Source organism: Mustelus asterias, chromosome 9 (genome assembly GCF_964213995.1).
Source record: "Mustelus asterias chromosome 9, sMusAst1.hap1.1, whole genome shotgun sequence".
In the NCBI taxonomy this organism is placed as follows: domain Eukaryota; kingdom Metazoa; phylum Chordata; class Chondrichthyes; order Carcharhiniformes; family Triakidae; genus Mustelus; species Mustelus asterias.
In genome coordinates this window covers 6,063,246-6,077,984 of record NC_135809.1, presented here as the reverse complement: position 1 = coordinate 6,077,984, position 14,739 = coordinate 6,063,246, and the positions used below count along the sequence as shown (strand labels likewise).

Sequence of the window (14,739 nt, the reverse complement as noted above, 5' to 3'; positions counted from 1 at the left end):
CTTTTGATATGTATTCAATGCCCCACTTACGGTCAGGTTATTGATTCCCTCCGAGAACGCTCCAATTTGCCTCACTGTTCCTTCAGAGTCGTCCATCTAAACAAAAAGAAAGCATCACTATCCTTTTTCCCCGGAACAGTCTCCAATTCATACTCATCTCCAATAAACACCACCACCACCACAAGGTCAATTATAATCCAATCCAATTCGCCGCCCAGTGCGATTGGCAGCTCCAATCATTCTCCACGTTTTTGTCAGCCATACTGGACACCACGAAAGCCTGCCTGAAGCAGACAGACTGGCAATATAAGGCTGAGGCTGTACCAGGGTCTGCTCAGACCCCATTTGGAACATTGTGAACAGTTTTGGGCCCCATATCTAAGGACGGATGTGCTGGCCTTGGAAAGGGTCCAGAGCAGGTTCACAAGAAGGATCCCTGGAATGAAGAGCTTGTCGTACGAGGAACGGTTGAGGACTCTGGGGTCTGTACTCGTTTAGAAGGATGAGGGGGGGGGGGGGATCTTATTGAAACTTACAGGATACTGCAAGGCCTGGATAGAGTGGATGTGGAGAGGGTGTTTCCACGAGTAGGAAAAACTAGAACCAGAGGGCACATCTGTGGGGAAAAGGCAGGAGAATGGGGATGAGAAAAATATCAGCCATGTTTGGATGGCAGAGCAGACTCGATGGGCCGAGTGGCCTAATTCTACTCCTATGTCTTATAGCAGGAGCCCGGCTTTGCAATCAGAAGGCAGGAGTGCCAAAAGATTCAGGAAAAATACCACGATGCTGGTGAGAGAGCTCCTAACAACCTAATGAAGGTTTCGACCACTCCACTCAGCTAGGAGTGTTTATTTCATTCGTACTTGTGTAGAAAGTGACAAGATTCCACATTCTCTGAGACTTGCTCTGTAGGCGGGAGAGCATTGTGAAACTTCCCTGCTGACAGTTGTGCACATTTTACTCTCATTTGGGCGTCGCTGGCAAGGCCAGCATTCGTTGCCCATTCCCCAATTGCCCCTGAACCGAGTGGCTTGCTCGGCCATTTCAGAGGGCAGTTAAGTGTCAGCCACATTGCTGAGAGAGTCACGTGTAAACCAGACCAGGTATGGGCAGCAGGTTTCCTTCTGTAAAGGGCATTAGCAACGAGATGGGTTTTTACAATTGACCATAATTGAAAATAATTCTACATTGCAGATTTATTAATTAAATTTTAAATTCCACAGGCTGCCCTGGCAGGATGTGAACTCATTCCCGGAGCATTAGCCTGGGCCTCTGGGTTACTGGTCTGTGACATCACCACGACCCCACCGTCTCTCTGCTTTGTAAATGAAACTGATCTGACTGGCAAAATCGGAAAATGTTTTCCAGATAAACCACATGATTAACCATTATCCTTCATATGGTCACTTTACCTGTTCTATCCTGTCCAGATCTTCTTCGTTATATACTCTCAGTTCAATGCCTTTTATTTTATTTCCTTGTCTGAAGCCAGTTCCTGCCGGGAGCCCCAATTCCATTGGACAAATGTATTCTTCTTCATCCTGTTTCCGCTTTCTCAAGCTTCCAAAGTTACTGAACGCCAGCTTTCTTGGCTGTCGGAGAGAAATGCACAAATACTGGTGTCCAAATCAGAGTGATTGAAACATTACAGACCAATTTATATCCTGTATTTGTATCAGTGAGTTTCACAATGGCAAAGCAGAGTAGAAATAAATCAATATTTATAACAAGTCCTCATCTTATACCAACAATTAAGTTTAAGTTTATTTATTAGTGTCACAAGTAAGGCTTACATTAACACTGCAACGAAGTTACTGTGAAAATCCCCTAGTTGCCACAATCCGGCGCCTGTTCGGGTACACGGAGGGAGAATTTATCATGGCCAATGCACCTCATCAGCACGTCTTTTGGACTGTGGGAGGAAACCGGAGCACCCGGAGGAAACCCACGCAGACATGGGGAGAACGTGCAAACATCACACAGACAGTGACCCAAGCCAGGAATTGAACCCGGGTCCCTGGCGCTGTGAGGCAGCAGTGCTAACCACCGTGCCGCCAGACCAGAAGTAATTCACTTCTTGTCTGAGGTTTGGGGAGCAATGGCAAATTTGAAAGCTGAGGTTTTTGTTGGTTATTATGGAACCAAGGTGGGGTAAATGGAGCCACGGTACAGGTCAGCTATGGTCTAACTGAATGATGGTCTCCTCCTGTTCATATGGTTCAGGGCTAGTGTGACTGGGAAAATTAAAATAAATGGAAATGAGTTGTCCTAAACAGATTGCAATCTTTAATCAAAAGATTGAATCAAAAGATGGGCGGCGCGGTAGCACAGTGGTTAGCACTGCTGCTTCATAGTTCGATTCCCGGCTTGGGTCACTGTCTGTGTGGAGTTTGCACATTCTCCTCGTGTCTGCGTGGGTTTCCTCCGGTTTCCTCCCACAGTCCAAAGATGTGCGGGTTAGGTTGATTGGTCATGCTAAAAATTGCCCTTGGTGTCCTGAGATGTGTAGGTTAGAGGGATTAGTGGGTATATATGTAGGGATATGGGGGTAGGACCTGGGTGAGATTGTGGTCGGTGCAGACTCGATGGGCCGAATGGCCTCTTTCTGTACTGTAGGGTTTCTATGTTTCTTTCTAAAAGTGTTACAGTTGAATGACACAAAAACATTTCTGCAAGTGTACTAGAAGATTTAGCTGAATATTAATTCTTCCAATCAAGCTTTGCCATTCAATGAGATCATCTACCTGAACTCCATTTTTCTGTCTGATTCTTATATCTGAGATATTGGCACAGGTGGGGGCCATTCAGCCCATCAAGCCTACTCCCCCATACAATACGATCATGGCTGATTGGATACTTCAATGTCTTGTACCCCACTATCCCCATAACCCTTTACCTCATTGTTAATCAGCAATCTCTCAGTCTCTGCTTTAAACACACTCACTGACGGAGCTTCCACAGCCTCTGGGGCAGAGAATTACAAACATTCACAACCCTCTGTGTAAAGAAATTTCTCCTCATCTCAGTCCGAAATTGTGCCCCCTGCTTCTAGACTCCCCAACCAGGGGAAACACCTTCCCCACATCGACCCTGTCTATCCCTTTAAGTATTTTGTAGATTTCAATGAGGTCACCTCTTATTCTTTGGAACTCTAGAGAATACAGGCCCAGTTTGCCCAATCTCTCTTCATAAGACAGTCCCACCAACCCTGGAACAAGTCTGGTGAACCTTTGTTGTGCTCCCTCTATGGCAATAACATCCTTTCTGAGGTAAGGGGACTAAAACTGCACACAGTGCTCCAGGTGTGGTCTAACCAAGCTCCTATACAATTGAAGCAGGACCTCACTACTCCTATACTCAAATCCTCTTGCAATGTAGACTAATATTCCATTAGGTTTTCGAATAGCTTGCAGCACCTGTATGTTAGCCCTCAGTGACTATGGACCAGGCCACTGTACATCCACACTTGCTAACATTTAGGAAGTATTCTGCACATCTGTTCCTTCTACAAAATGAATTCCTCACATTTTTCCATATTATATCCCATCTGCCATGTTTTTGCCCACTCACTAAGTCTGTCAAAATTTTCCCGTTACCGCTTTACATCTTCCTCACAACACACATTCCCGCCTAGCTTTGCATCACCCACAAACTTGGAAATATTACATTTGGTCCCCAAATCAAAATCATTGAGACACACTGAACATTTAGCTACACTGTCAGAGGGTCAGTGCTGAGGGAGTGCCGCACTGTCAGAGGGTCAGTGCTGAGGGAGTGCCGCACTGTGAGAGGGTCAGTGCTGAGGGAGCGCCGCACTGTCAGAGGGTCAGTGCTGAGGGAGCGCTGCACTGTCAGAGGGTCAGTGCTGAGGGAGTGCCGCACTGTCAGAGGGTCAGTACTGAGGGAGTGCCACACTGTCAGAGGGACAGTGCTGAGAGAGCGCTGCACTGTCAGAGGGTCAGTGCTGAGGGAGCGCCGCACTGTCAGAGGGTCAGTGCTGAGGGAGTGCTGCACTGTCAGAGGGTCAGTACTGAGGGAGCGCTGCACTGTCAGAGGGTCAGTACTGAGGGAGTGCCGCACTGACAAAGGGTCAGTGCTGAGGGAGTGCTGCACTGTCAGAGGGTCAGTACTGAGGGAGTGCTGCACTGTCAGAGGGTCAGTACTGAGGGAGTGCTGCACTGTCAGAGGGTCAGTACTGAGGGAGTGCCGCACTGACAAAGGGTCAGTGCTGAGGGAGTGCTGCACTGTCAGAGGGTCAGTACTGAGGGAGCGCTGCACTGTCAGAGGGTCAGTACTGAGGGTGTGCTGCACTGTCAGAGGGTCAGTACTGAGGGAGTGCTGCACTGTCAGAGGGTCAGTACTGAGGGAGTGCCGCACTGACGAAGGGTCAGTACTGAGGGTGTGCTGCACTGTCCCTACGATGTTACTGAGGGATAAATTTTATAAAGTTACTGCAGCTGGTGGCTAATCTGCTAGACAATTTAACAATATTATGGCAGTGGAAAGGACACGACAAAGACTCACTGGAATGCCACACGAATGAGAGATTGCAAAGGAAAGCTCTAATAATCTTGTAGTTTCAGAATGTTTCTGTGTCTACAATGTGAAGGAGCAGGCTTCCACACGCTGAATGTACTCAGATGACACTTTGGAATGTTGGTTTGTGTAGTTTGCAAAGGGACATCAGCGTATCAATGTAACACAGAATAAGGAGTAACACCGGGGTCCGCTTTGCATGGATTTGCTCTTGCTCACCTTTACTTTGGCAGTGGCTGTTAGGAGAGAATAGTCTGGGGATTCCACGGTCTCCCGCTTCTGCTGTTGAGCATCAGGGCCAACCAGCAAATTAAAGTGAGTAGCTAAATGGCGTCGAAGTAGTGTCTTGTTAGGAGGGATATTCAGCAGCATTGCAAATGTTTCCACGTTAAAACGAGGTTCTAGTACCTGGAAATGGAAAACATGCCTTTTTTAGATTATAACGCACAACCCATTATCAGCTACAATCATGTTTACCACCTGTCCCTTATTGCTTAGTTCCAATTTCCCGGTATTGTACACCTTGGCTTGCGACATGTTGTGTAGAGAAACCCAGCCACGTTCCAGAGAGACAGGTACACAGCTCGAGGCTGGAAACACCTGCTGTTGAGTTTGGTTTCTACTGGAGCAAACAAGTACTCCCACTAACATGGATATGCCAAGAAACAAACCTTCTTACAGGGCATTGGGACTGGGGTGGGCACAGTAAGAAGCCTCACAACACCAGGTTAAAGTCCAACAAGTTTATTTGGAATCACGAGCTTTCAGAGCGCTGCTCCTTCATCAGGTGAGTGGAGAGTTGGGTTCACAAACATGGCATATATAGACACAGACTCAATTGCAAGATAATGGTTGGAATGCGAATCTTTACAGGTACAGACAGTGCGAGTGGAGAGAGGGATAATCATAGAAACCCATAGAAACCCTACAGTGCAGAAGGAGGCCATTCGGCCCATCGAGTCTGCACCAACCACAATCCCACCCAGGCCCTACCCCCACATATTTACCCGCTAATCCCACTAACCTACGCATCTCAGGGGCAATTTTTAACCTGGCCAATCAACCTAACCCGCACATCTTTGGACTGTGGGAGGAAACCGGAGCACCCGGAGGAAACCCACGCAGACACGAGGAGAATGTGCAAACTCCACACAGACAGTGATCCGAGCCGGGAATCGAACCCGGGACCCTGGAGCTGTGAAGCAGCAGTGCTAACCACTGTGCTACCGTGCCGCCCTATCACAGGTTAAAGAGGTGTCAATTGTCTCAGTTAGTAGGATTTTGCAAGCCCAGGCCAAATGGTGGGAGTTACACATAATGTGACATGAACCCAAGATCCCGGGTTGAGGCCATCCTCACGTGTGCGGAACTTGGCTATCAGTCTCTGCTCGGCGATTCTGCTTTGTCGTCTCATATCTCCATCTCGTATCCCGTGATACCAAATAAACTTGTTGTGGAGATGCTGGCGTTGGACTAGGGTGGGCACAGTAAGAAGTCACCTGATGAAGGAGCTGCGCTCCAAAAGCTCGTGCTACCAAATAAACCTGTTGGACTTTAACCTGGTGTTGTGAGACTTCATACTGTACCTTCTTACAGGCTTTACTGCATCAGCAGTTACCTACATGTCGAACGCCAGAGCTTCAGTAACTATCGTAATGCTAGGTTTTAAAATAAATAAGATAAATAAAGACCAGGGTTTTAAGTGCAAGCCAGGGAAAAATTTGAGGTTGGGAGCTGGAAGGAACAAGGCGGCTCCCAGTCCAACTCCTTTTGTCCCCCCCAAGAAAAAGGCAATTTGTGTGGATGCTGGGAATCTGAAACAAAAACAGAAAATGCTGGAAAATCTCAGCAGGTCTGACAGCATCTGTGGAGATAGAATAGAATAAGAAGTCTCACAACACCAGGTTAGACTTTAACCTGGTGTTGTTAGACTTCTTACTGTGTTTACCCCAGTCCAAAGCCGGCATCTCCACATCATGAGATAGAATAGAGCCAACGTTTCGAGTCTAGGTGACCCTTTGTCAGCTCAGTGTCATCCAGACTCGAAACGTTGGCTCTATTCTCTCTCCACAGATGCTGTCGGACCTGCTGGGATTTTCCAGCAGTTCCTGTTTTCGTTACTCTTTCCCCTCTGCCTCCTCACTTGTTTAAAATTGCTAATCTCCCTCGTTTCCCAGTTCTGATGGAAAGGTCATTGATCTGAAGCTTCCACAGATGCTGCCTAACCTGCAGAGTATTGGCAGTATTTTGTTTTTATTTGCTGATGTTCAGCATCCACATGTTTTTCTTAATAAAACCTTTTTCTTACAAACCATCTCTCCTTCTAATGTGTCCGTTGCCAACACACTCTGTGGCAAGCTGTCTCCCTCAGCATCCACTTTATCGCTCGCTTCATTCAGATAGTTACAGTGATGTCAGTTATTCACTCTGTATCTCAGTGTTGACAGGACATTAACTAAGGCAGTATTCAACTTGGAATAAATCTTCCTCTTACCATTAATCCGCCATGCACACCACTGCCACGTAGATTGGGTGCATATTCTGCCAGATCTGCCGAGCGCAGCCATTCCATCACCCGATGATTTGTCCACTGGGAGACTTCTGCAGGAGTGATGTTATTCTAGGAAATAAAAAATTATGTACGATTTGAATGGTCATTCCTCAAGTTTTAAGAGATTACGCAGGCTGAAATCCTATGCACCCGCCTGCATCCCCGCCCCCCCCCCCACTGTACATGGGGATAAATTGATCCTAGTCTCAGGGTAAATATGTGGGGTTACGGGAATAGGGTGGGATTGTGGTCGGTGCAGACTCGATGGGTCAAATGGCCTCTTTCTGCACTGTGCGGCACGGTGGCACAGTGGTTAGCGCTGCTGCCTCACAGCACCCGGGTTCGATTCCCGGCTGGGGTCACTGTCTGTGTGGAGTTTGCACGTTCTCCCCGTGTCTGCATGGGTTTCCTCCGGGTGCTCCGGTTTCCTCCCACATTCTGAAAGACCTGCTGGTTAGGGTGCTTTGACCCGAACGGGCGTCGGAGTGTGGCGACTAGGGGATTTTCACAATAACTTCATTGCACTGTTAATGTAAGCCTTACTTGTGACTAATAAATAAACTTTACTTTATAACAGCATGCTTCTTTCAAAAGAATTTTGGAATATCCGGGTCGTGGAAAGGTGCCACATAAACGCAAGTTCTTTCTCACTAGATACATGCTTGCGGCACGGTGGCACAGTGGTTAGCACTGTTGCCTCACAGCGCCAGGGACCCGGGTTCGATTCCCGGCTTGGATCACGGTCTGTGGGGAGTTTACACGTTCTCCCCGTGTCTGCCTGGGTTTCCTCCGGGTGCTCCGGTTTCCTCCCACAGTCCAAAGGTGTGCGGGTTAGGTTAATTGGCCATGCTAAATTAACCCTAGTGTCAGGGTAAATACGTGGGGTTACGGGAATAGGGTGGGATTGTGGTCGGTACAGACTCGACGGAGGTTCACGAGAATGATCCCTGGAATGAAGAGCTTGTCGTACGAGGAACGATTGAGGACTCTGGGTCTGTACTCTTTGGAGTTTAGAAGGACGCAGGGAGATCTTATTGAAACTTACAGGATATTGTGAGGCCTGGATAGAGTGGACGTGGAGAGGATGCTTCCATTAGTAGGAAAAACTAGAACCAGAGGGCACAACCTCAGGCTAAAGGGACAATCCTTTAAAACAGAGATGAGGAGGAATTTATTCAGCCAGAGAGTGGTGAATCTGTGGAACTCTTTGCCGCAGAAGGCTGTGGAGGCTGGGTCATTGAGTGTCTTTAAGACAGAGATAGATAGGTTCTTGATTAATAAGGGGATCAGGGGTTATGGGGAAAAGGCAGGAGAATGGGGATGAGAAAAATAGCAGCCACGATTGAATGGCGGAGCAGACTCGATGGGCCGAGTGTCTAATTCTGCTCCTACATCTTATGATGGGCTGAATGGCCTCTTTCTGCACTGTAGAGACTCTAGGATTCTAAGTGCCCAATCGCCTTCAGGTTTCCAGGAGTTAACAATAACAAATCAGGTTGGTACAATTGCTCACAAAGGCTGCTAAATTAAAAGCTTCATGTAACTGAGAGAACAATGATATGTGTTGCGGTCCTGTCCTAAGCAAGCAACACCAGCAGCACGAGGTGACGTGCCACCTACTTAGCGGTGAGAATGAACAGCTGCACAGGAAGATAAAAGTTTTTTTGAGACAATATTCATCCCTTAACTTTCTCCTGCATTTTTCTAATCAACCAATTCACTCCAACGCAATCCCATGAATTACAAAGAACAAAGAAAAATACAGCACAGGAACAGGCCCTTCGGCCCTCCAAGCCTGTGCTGAACGTGATGCCCGAACTGAACTGAAAAAAAAAACCTGCCCTTACTCCGTCCGTATCCCTCTATTCCCTCCCTATTCATGTACCCATCTGGATGCCTCTTAAATGTTGCTAATGTTCCTGCTTCCACCACCTCCTCTGGCAGCGTGTTCCAGGCACCCACCACTCTCTGCATGAAAAACTTCCCCCACCCATCTCACTTAAACTTTCCCCATCTCATCTTGAACCTGTGTCCCCTTGTAATTGACACTTCCGCCCTGTCAATGTCTCTCATCATTTTGGAGACCTCCATTAGGTCTCCCCTCAGCCTCCGTCTTTCCAGTGAAAACAATCCCAGTTTATTCGACTTCTACTTTCTGATTCTCTCACTATTTATGGCACAGTCAGAAGTGCCCAGCCTTCACTCAACACTACCCCCAGAGGGGGAGGAGATTCAAACTAGCATCTTGCTGCTCCTTGGTGAAACATGTTCACGCTCCAAAGCACGATGGCTTCAATCGCCCCGTAGCAACCTTGACTCGTACCTCATCAGACGGCCTTCTACGAAGACAATTGGCTTCAAAATTATTTATTCTGAGAACTTGAATTGCCCTCTTGATGCTGAGGTGATGGAGAACACTTCCAACTTTCAGTGACAACAGGTCATCCTATAAAATAAACAAAGAATCAGAAAAATATTAACTCGAGGGAGAAACCGTACCAGATCCTCACACGATACAAGGTCCAAAAATGTGCGGGTTAGGTTGATTGGCCATGCTAAATTGACCCTAGTGTCAGGGGGATAATCTGGGTAAATGTGTGGGGTTACTGGAATAGGGCCTGGGTGGGTACAGACTAGATGGGCCGAATGGCCTCCTTCTGTACTGTTGGGATTCTATGGATACAACACATTGAAAATGGGTGGGATAAAATGGTACGACATTACTGATATATCATCACAAATGATCAATAAAATAGCACTTAAAAGATGTGGCTAATGAGGTAGTAAATATATTGGTCTTAATTTTCCAAAATTGTGCAGCATTAATCTATGTATCAGTGACTGAAGTGCTCTGGGATGTCCTGAAATGAGATAAACAGCATTTTAGAAGTCCCTTCTTGTTTTGATTCAGCTTACACAACATTTTAAATGTTTCATTCGGGTTTCTTTTTAATTACTTCCTTAAATGAAGAGGAGGAAAATTGAATGTAATGGTATAAGCAGCAGGGCCACAGGAAATGTGGCAGGTTCTTGCTAATATACACACACAAAAACAGCAGGATTAGGAGTGTTTACTTCAGTTCAATAATTTAACTCTTCAGCGAAGCACGTATCTCTGTAACCAGCTGAAGTTAAATTAAGGTACAGCCAGGGTCGGGCATAACGTAGCTCGGAGTAGAATTTCCATAACATTTCTCTTGGCAAGGTTTCAAGGGATAGTGTTTACAGTGAATGACAACAGCAATATCATTAGGACTTAAAGACTCAGCAGTTGGACGTCCCAGGCTAAAGCCAGACGGTACTTCAAAGGGAAAGTTTTTTTTAAAAACGTGGCGGAATGCCAGACCAATGCACAAAGAATGCAGCGAGACACAACTTTACTTTCTCAACTGAGCACATCAGACGCTATGATTTAAAACAATATCCACGCAGTCACATGAATACGCGCGCTGAATAGAATCGATGATTAAATACAGTTTTTATAATGGTCTGAAATTCACCATTTAAAAAAATAAAATCAGTCTGAATTACTTCAAATTTGTGTGAACTGTTTGATTTTTTTCTTCAACACTAACATTTTAGATTATATTTTTTAAAGACAGGAGTTAGAATCCCTCGAAGTGCAGAAGGAAGTCATTCAGCCCATTGTTTCTGCAGCGACTTTACCCAGGCCCTATCCCCCTAACCCCACAAATTTTACCCCGCTAATCCCCCTAACCTACACATCTTGGGACACTAAAGGGAAATTTAACATGGCCAATCCATCTAAGCTGCATATCTTTGGACTGTGGGAGGAAACCAGCGCAGATACGGGGAGAGCACTGTTTAAATAATAGTCTTGATTTTATAACTTTCTCTTCCCTTTCGTCCTGACCCCCTCCACAGAGTTCTGTTTGAATATAAGTGAATCCTCTTTACTGAAAATGACTGAATGCCTGAGGCAACTGGAACAAAAGTTCAAGGTGTCAACTGGTGCTTTAATATTGCTGCCAATGTCTCAAACAGTTATTCTAGCAACAGGACATTTATTGAGAAATACCAGTCTGGGAAACTGGCAGATTGTCTAACCCGCTGCACAACTCAGCTACCCTTTTACTCAGCAGTATCACGGGATATTCTCAACCTTGGATATAAGCTCAATACAAACTTTATTTCTCCAAGATTTTATGTATTTTGTTTGCCCTCCTGAGGGTCCTGTCACTTTCCCATTCTAAAGGACATCCTCAGCTTTGACATGACTTAGGAATGGTTTGGGCAAAGTGAGGCAGTCAAAACTAAAATAAATACTTAATGAACCATATCATTCTTGTGAAATCCAATGAAAGAAGAGAGGCAGCAAGCAGTTAGAAATGTAATTATAATTTATTAAAATCTATTGACTCGCATCCAAATGACCACAAACACTCACACTTAAAACAAAATTTAAGACTGTACTTACTACGGTCATATAATGGAGCATCCGGCCATCAACTCTTCCTTCATCGAACTGCGTCTTGTACTGGGGTAATCCAATATCGTCCAGCCATCCTAATAGAAATAAATTCTATTTACTGCTTTAAGGGTAAAGAAAACGGCATTGGAAAATGTAATTGTAATACTTAATTTTGAAATTGCCCGATAAGGATGAAGGTAGGGTTTTCACTGGATTGAAACAACATAAAGAATATTCAGGCTTCAAAAGAGGCCTTTAAAACCCAACATTTTAATTAACTGCATGCACTCTTAAGGGCTTCAAAACCTCTGCACCCTTTTCGAACAAACATACTCAGTAGTCTCGAATACTCTGCTCAGAGCTACAAAGGGAATACCTTATGAATTAGGGGATAAGCAGTCACATTACTCTGTGTACAAGAATGTGGAAATAGTAAGTGGGGGGGGGGGGGCGCTATCAAATAGTATCAATTGATTGCAATCTGGACTTCCATAGAATAGAATCTATGGGCAGAAAGAGGCCATTTGGCCCATTGGGTCTGCACTGACTCTCTGACAGAGCATCTCGCCCAGACTTATCCCCTCTCCCCCACCGATCTCAAGCAGAGAGCTGTTGGACACTCAGCACTTACCTCCTCACCAACTGGAGCGCCCGAATCGGACTTTTGTGGAGCATGTCTGTTTCGTGCCGATTCTGGATGGGCGAACGCGGTGGTAAAGGGGGGAAAGTGCCGGTAAGCTTGGGCGGGCAGCCCATTAAATCAATTTAAATGCATGCAAATACATTTAAATGGCCGTCGTGCCCATTTTGGGCGCGGTCCTGATCGCGGCCATTTTCGTGCCTTAGTAAAGGGGGAACCGGCGCGGAGGCGGGTGCGAATCGTGCTACTCGCCTCACCCCCGACTTTACCAAGTTTTTGCATCCAAAAACGGGCGCAACTTGATGGTAAAAGTCGGGCCCCATGGGGCCAATTATTAGTCTTTTCTCATAATTGAAAACCTATCTCCTTCAGTTCCACACTTGGAAGTTTTACCCTTTAGTCGAAGAATCTGATTTTTTTCACTGAAAATGGCCCTTTTTCCAGCGCCAACACCAGGAAAAGGGGGCCTGTCTATTTGCCAAAAAAAAAAGTATGAAGATTTGGCTTTTTTCAGGCCACAGGGTTATAAAATTGCAGTGAGCTTCCTGAATCTAATATTGACCACGAAAGACAAGGAAGGAAGATACAGGGTAGGAGGAAAAATAAAAGTAAGTGGGACCCTTAAGCCGTAGAAAACGGCAGTCAGAAACTACTGGCAAAAAGACCCTACAGATCAGCTCTGACTGTTAATCAATGCCACATTCAGCCACAAGGAAAACAGATTCTCATTCACTCAGCACATCATATAGTTTCCTTTCAGAATATTTTTATACGTGATCTTTCAGTGGATTTCTTCCTCCTCCAAGGGCTTTCTTCTATCCAACATTTCTTCCCTGGCAACCTTCTCCTCCACAATATTCTGATTAACCTTCTGGGTTTCAGAAATGCATTCAGACAGGTAGAATCATAGAATCCCTACAGTGCAGAAGGAGGCCATTCGGCCCATCGAGTCTGCACCGACCACAATTCCACTCAGGCCCTATCCCCATGCATTTCCCCTACTAGTCCCCCTGACACTAAGGGACAATTTAGCATGGCCAATCCACCTAACCCGCACATCTTTGGACTGTGGGAGGAAACCCACGCAGACACAGGGAGAACGTGCAAACTCCACACAGACAGTGACCTAAGCCGGGAATCGAACCAGGGTCCCTGGCGCTGTGAAGTAGCAGTGCTAACCACTGTGCCAAGGTGCCCCCCCGGTTAATATTAAGTTAATATTAGTTCTCTCTTCCCCTGCCTCTCGCTCAATGTTGTGTCCATTGGTGGCCATGCTGCCCAAGTTGGACCAGAAACAATAGAACAACCCCCAACTGCAAGTTAATACAACAGTCTTAGTTTCTTCAACTAACCACAACTGTTGCCTTACAGGTCTCTGCTAAACAGTGAGAAACACCATTCCACTCACTTGTGACCCAATTGTAATCCAGCTTTCCTTTGTTATCTTCCTCTTCAGACCCGAACGCCTGCAGAGACAGCTGCAACTTTTTTCTGTGCAGAGGATGTTTGATCCCAAGTTCCTGTACAAACAGATTAGTCAAAACATGATCTGATCCTTCAGAACCAATTATTGCAATGACATTGAATCAGAACTAACTTCTCCATACAAACATCCTTCATAACAATGTGTACTATTCTTAGGAAATATTTTACTGTGCTAGACCATAACCAGATTAGTTATGATCTTATTGAATGGTGAGCAGGCTCAAAGGACTGAAATGCTGACTCCTGCTCCTATGTCCTGCCCTAACTTAATGCTGTTAAAATAGGCACAACACAACAACAAAAAATGGTTAAGTAGAAAGGAAGACAGATGGATTTTCCAGATATTGGTTGCATGCTCCTTGTTGTGGACTGAAAATGAAAAGCAATTTAAAAAATCACCTAGTCTAGACAGTTCTGACAGCTGCCCCACCACTGGCACTAATGCTGAGAAAATCTGATCTGAACAGTCAGGAGATAGAGACACCGTTCTTCCAGTTATATAATTGTGTTTTCCACACTCCACGAGATGGCGTAGCTTATTTAACATCACAGACAAGCAATTACTTGGTCAATCAGGCTTGGCAAATACACATACGTACAAAGTTGGAAATTCACCTGAGTTCTTCCAGGGGCCGTTCGCCAGAACAAGTCAGCCAGCTTACTGTTTACATTCTATATTCAGTTAAGAATTAATTGAGTCATCATAGTGTTAAGTGAAATTCAAATACGCATACATCTTGCTGTTTAGGAAGTCACATTCTCTCAGATATAGGGCGTCCCACCGCCCTTCGCCTCACCACTGATGGCCATGCCTACAGATGTCTAGACTCCAAGCTCGAATTCCTTCCCAAAGCCCCTCCCTCTCTTCCTTTAAGATCCTCCCTAAAATCCTTCTCCGAATGTATGCGTATTTGAATTTTAGTTAACACTATGATGACTCAATTAATTCTTAACTAAATATAGAATGTAAACAGGAAGCTGGCAGACCTGTTCCTGCGCAAGGGCCCTGGAAGAACTCAGGTGAATTTCCAACTTTGTCTGTATGTGTGTTTGCCAAGCCTGAATGACCAAGTCCTTCTTTGGCTCAAGGTA

General features: G+C 45.6%; 1 protein-coding gene across 19 annotated transcripts in view; it reads right to left on the bottom strand.

The window, feature by feature from the left end:
* The window catches only part of ppfibp1b (PPFIA binding protein 1b), a 164,435-nt gene that overhangs the window by 2,517 nt on the left and 147,179 nt on the right, over positions 1 to 14,739 (bottom strand). For all 19 annotated transcript variants that reach the window (XM_078219586.1, XM_078219587.1, XM_078219583.1 and 16 more), the window contains 7 exons: positions 13,571 to 13,682; positions 11,529 to 11,617; positions 9,414 to 9,536; positions 7,034 to 7,159; positions 4,759 to 4,947; positions 1,416 to 1,595; positions 31 to 96 (listed from right to left, as the gene is read on the bottom strand). In XM_078219586.1, coding sequence (XP_078075712.1) covers positions 31 to 96; positions 1,416 to 1,595; positions 4,759 to 4,947; positions 7,034 to 7,159; positions 9,414 to 9,536; positions 11,529 to 11,617; positions 13,571 to 13,682 — 885 coding nt within the window. The remainder of the gene's footprint in view (positions 1 to 30; positions 97 to 1,415; positions 1,596 to 4,758; positions 4,948 to 7,033; positions 7,160 to 9,413; positions 9,537 to 11,528; positions 11,618 to 13,570; positions 13,683 to 14,739) is intronic.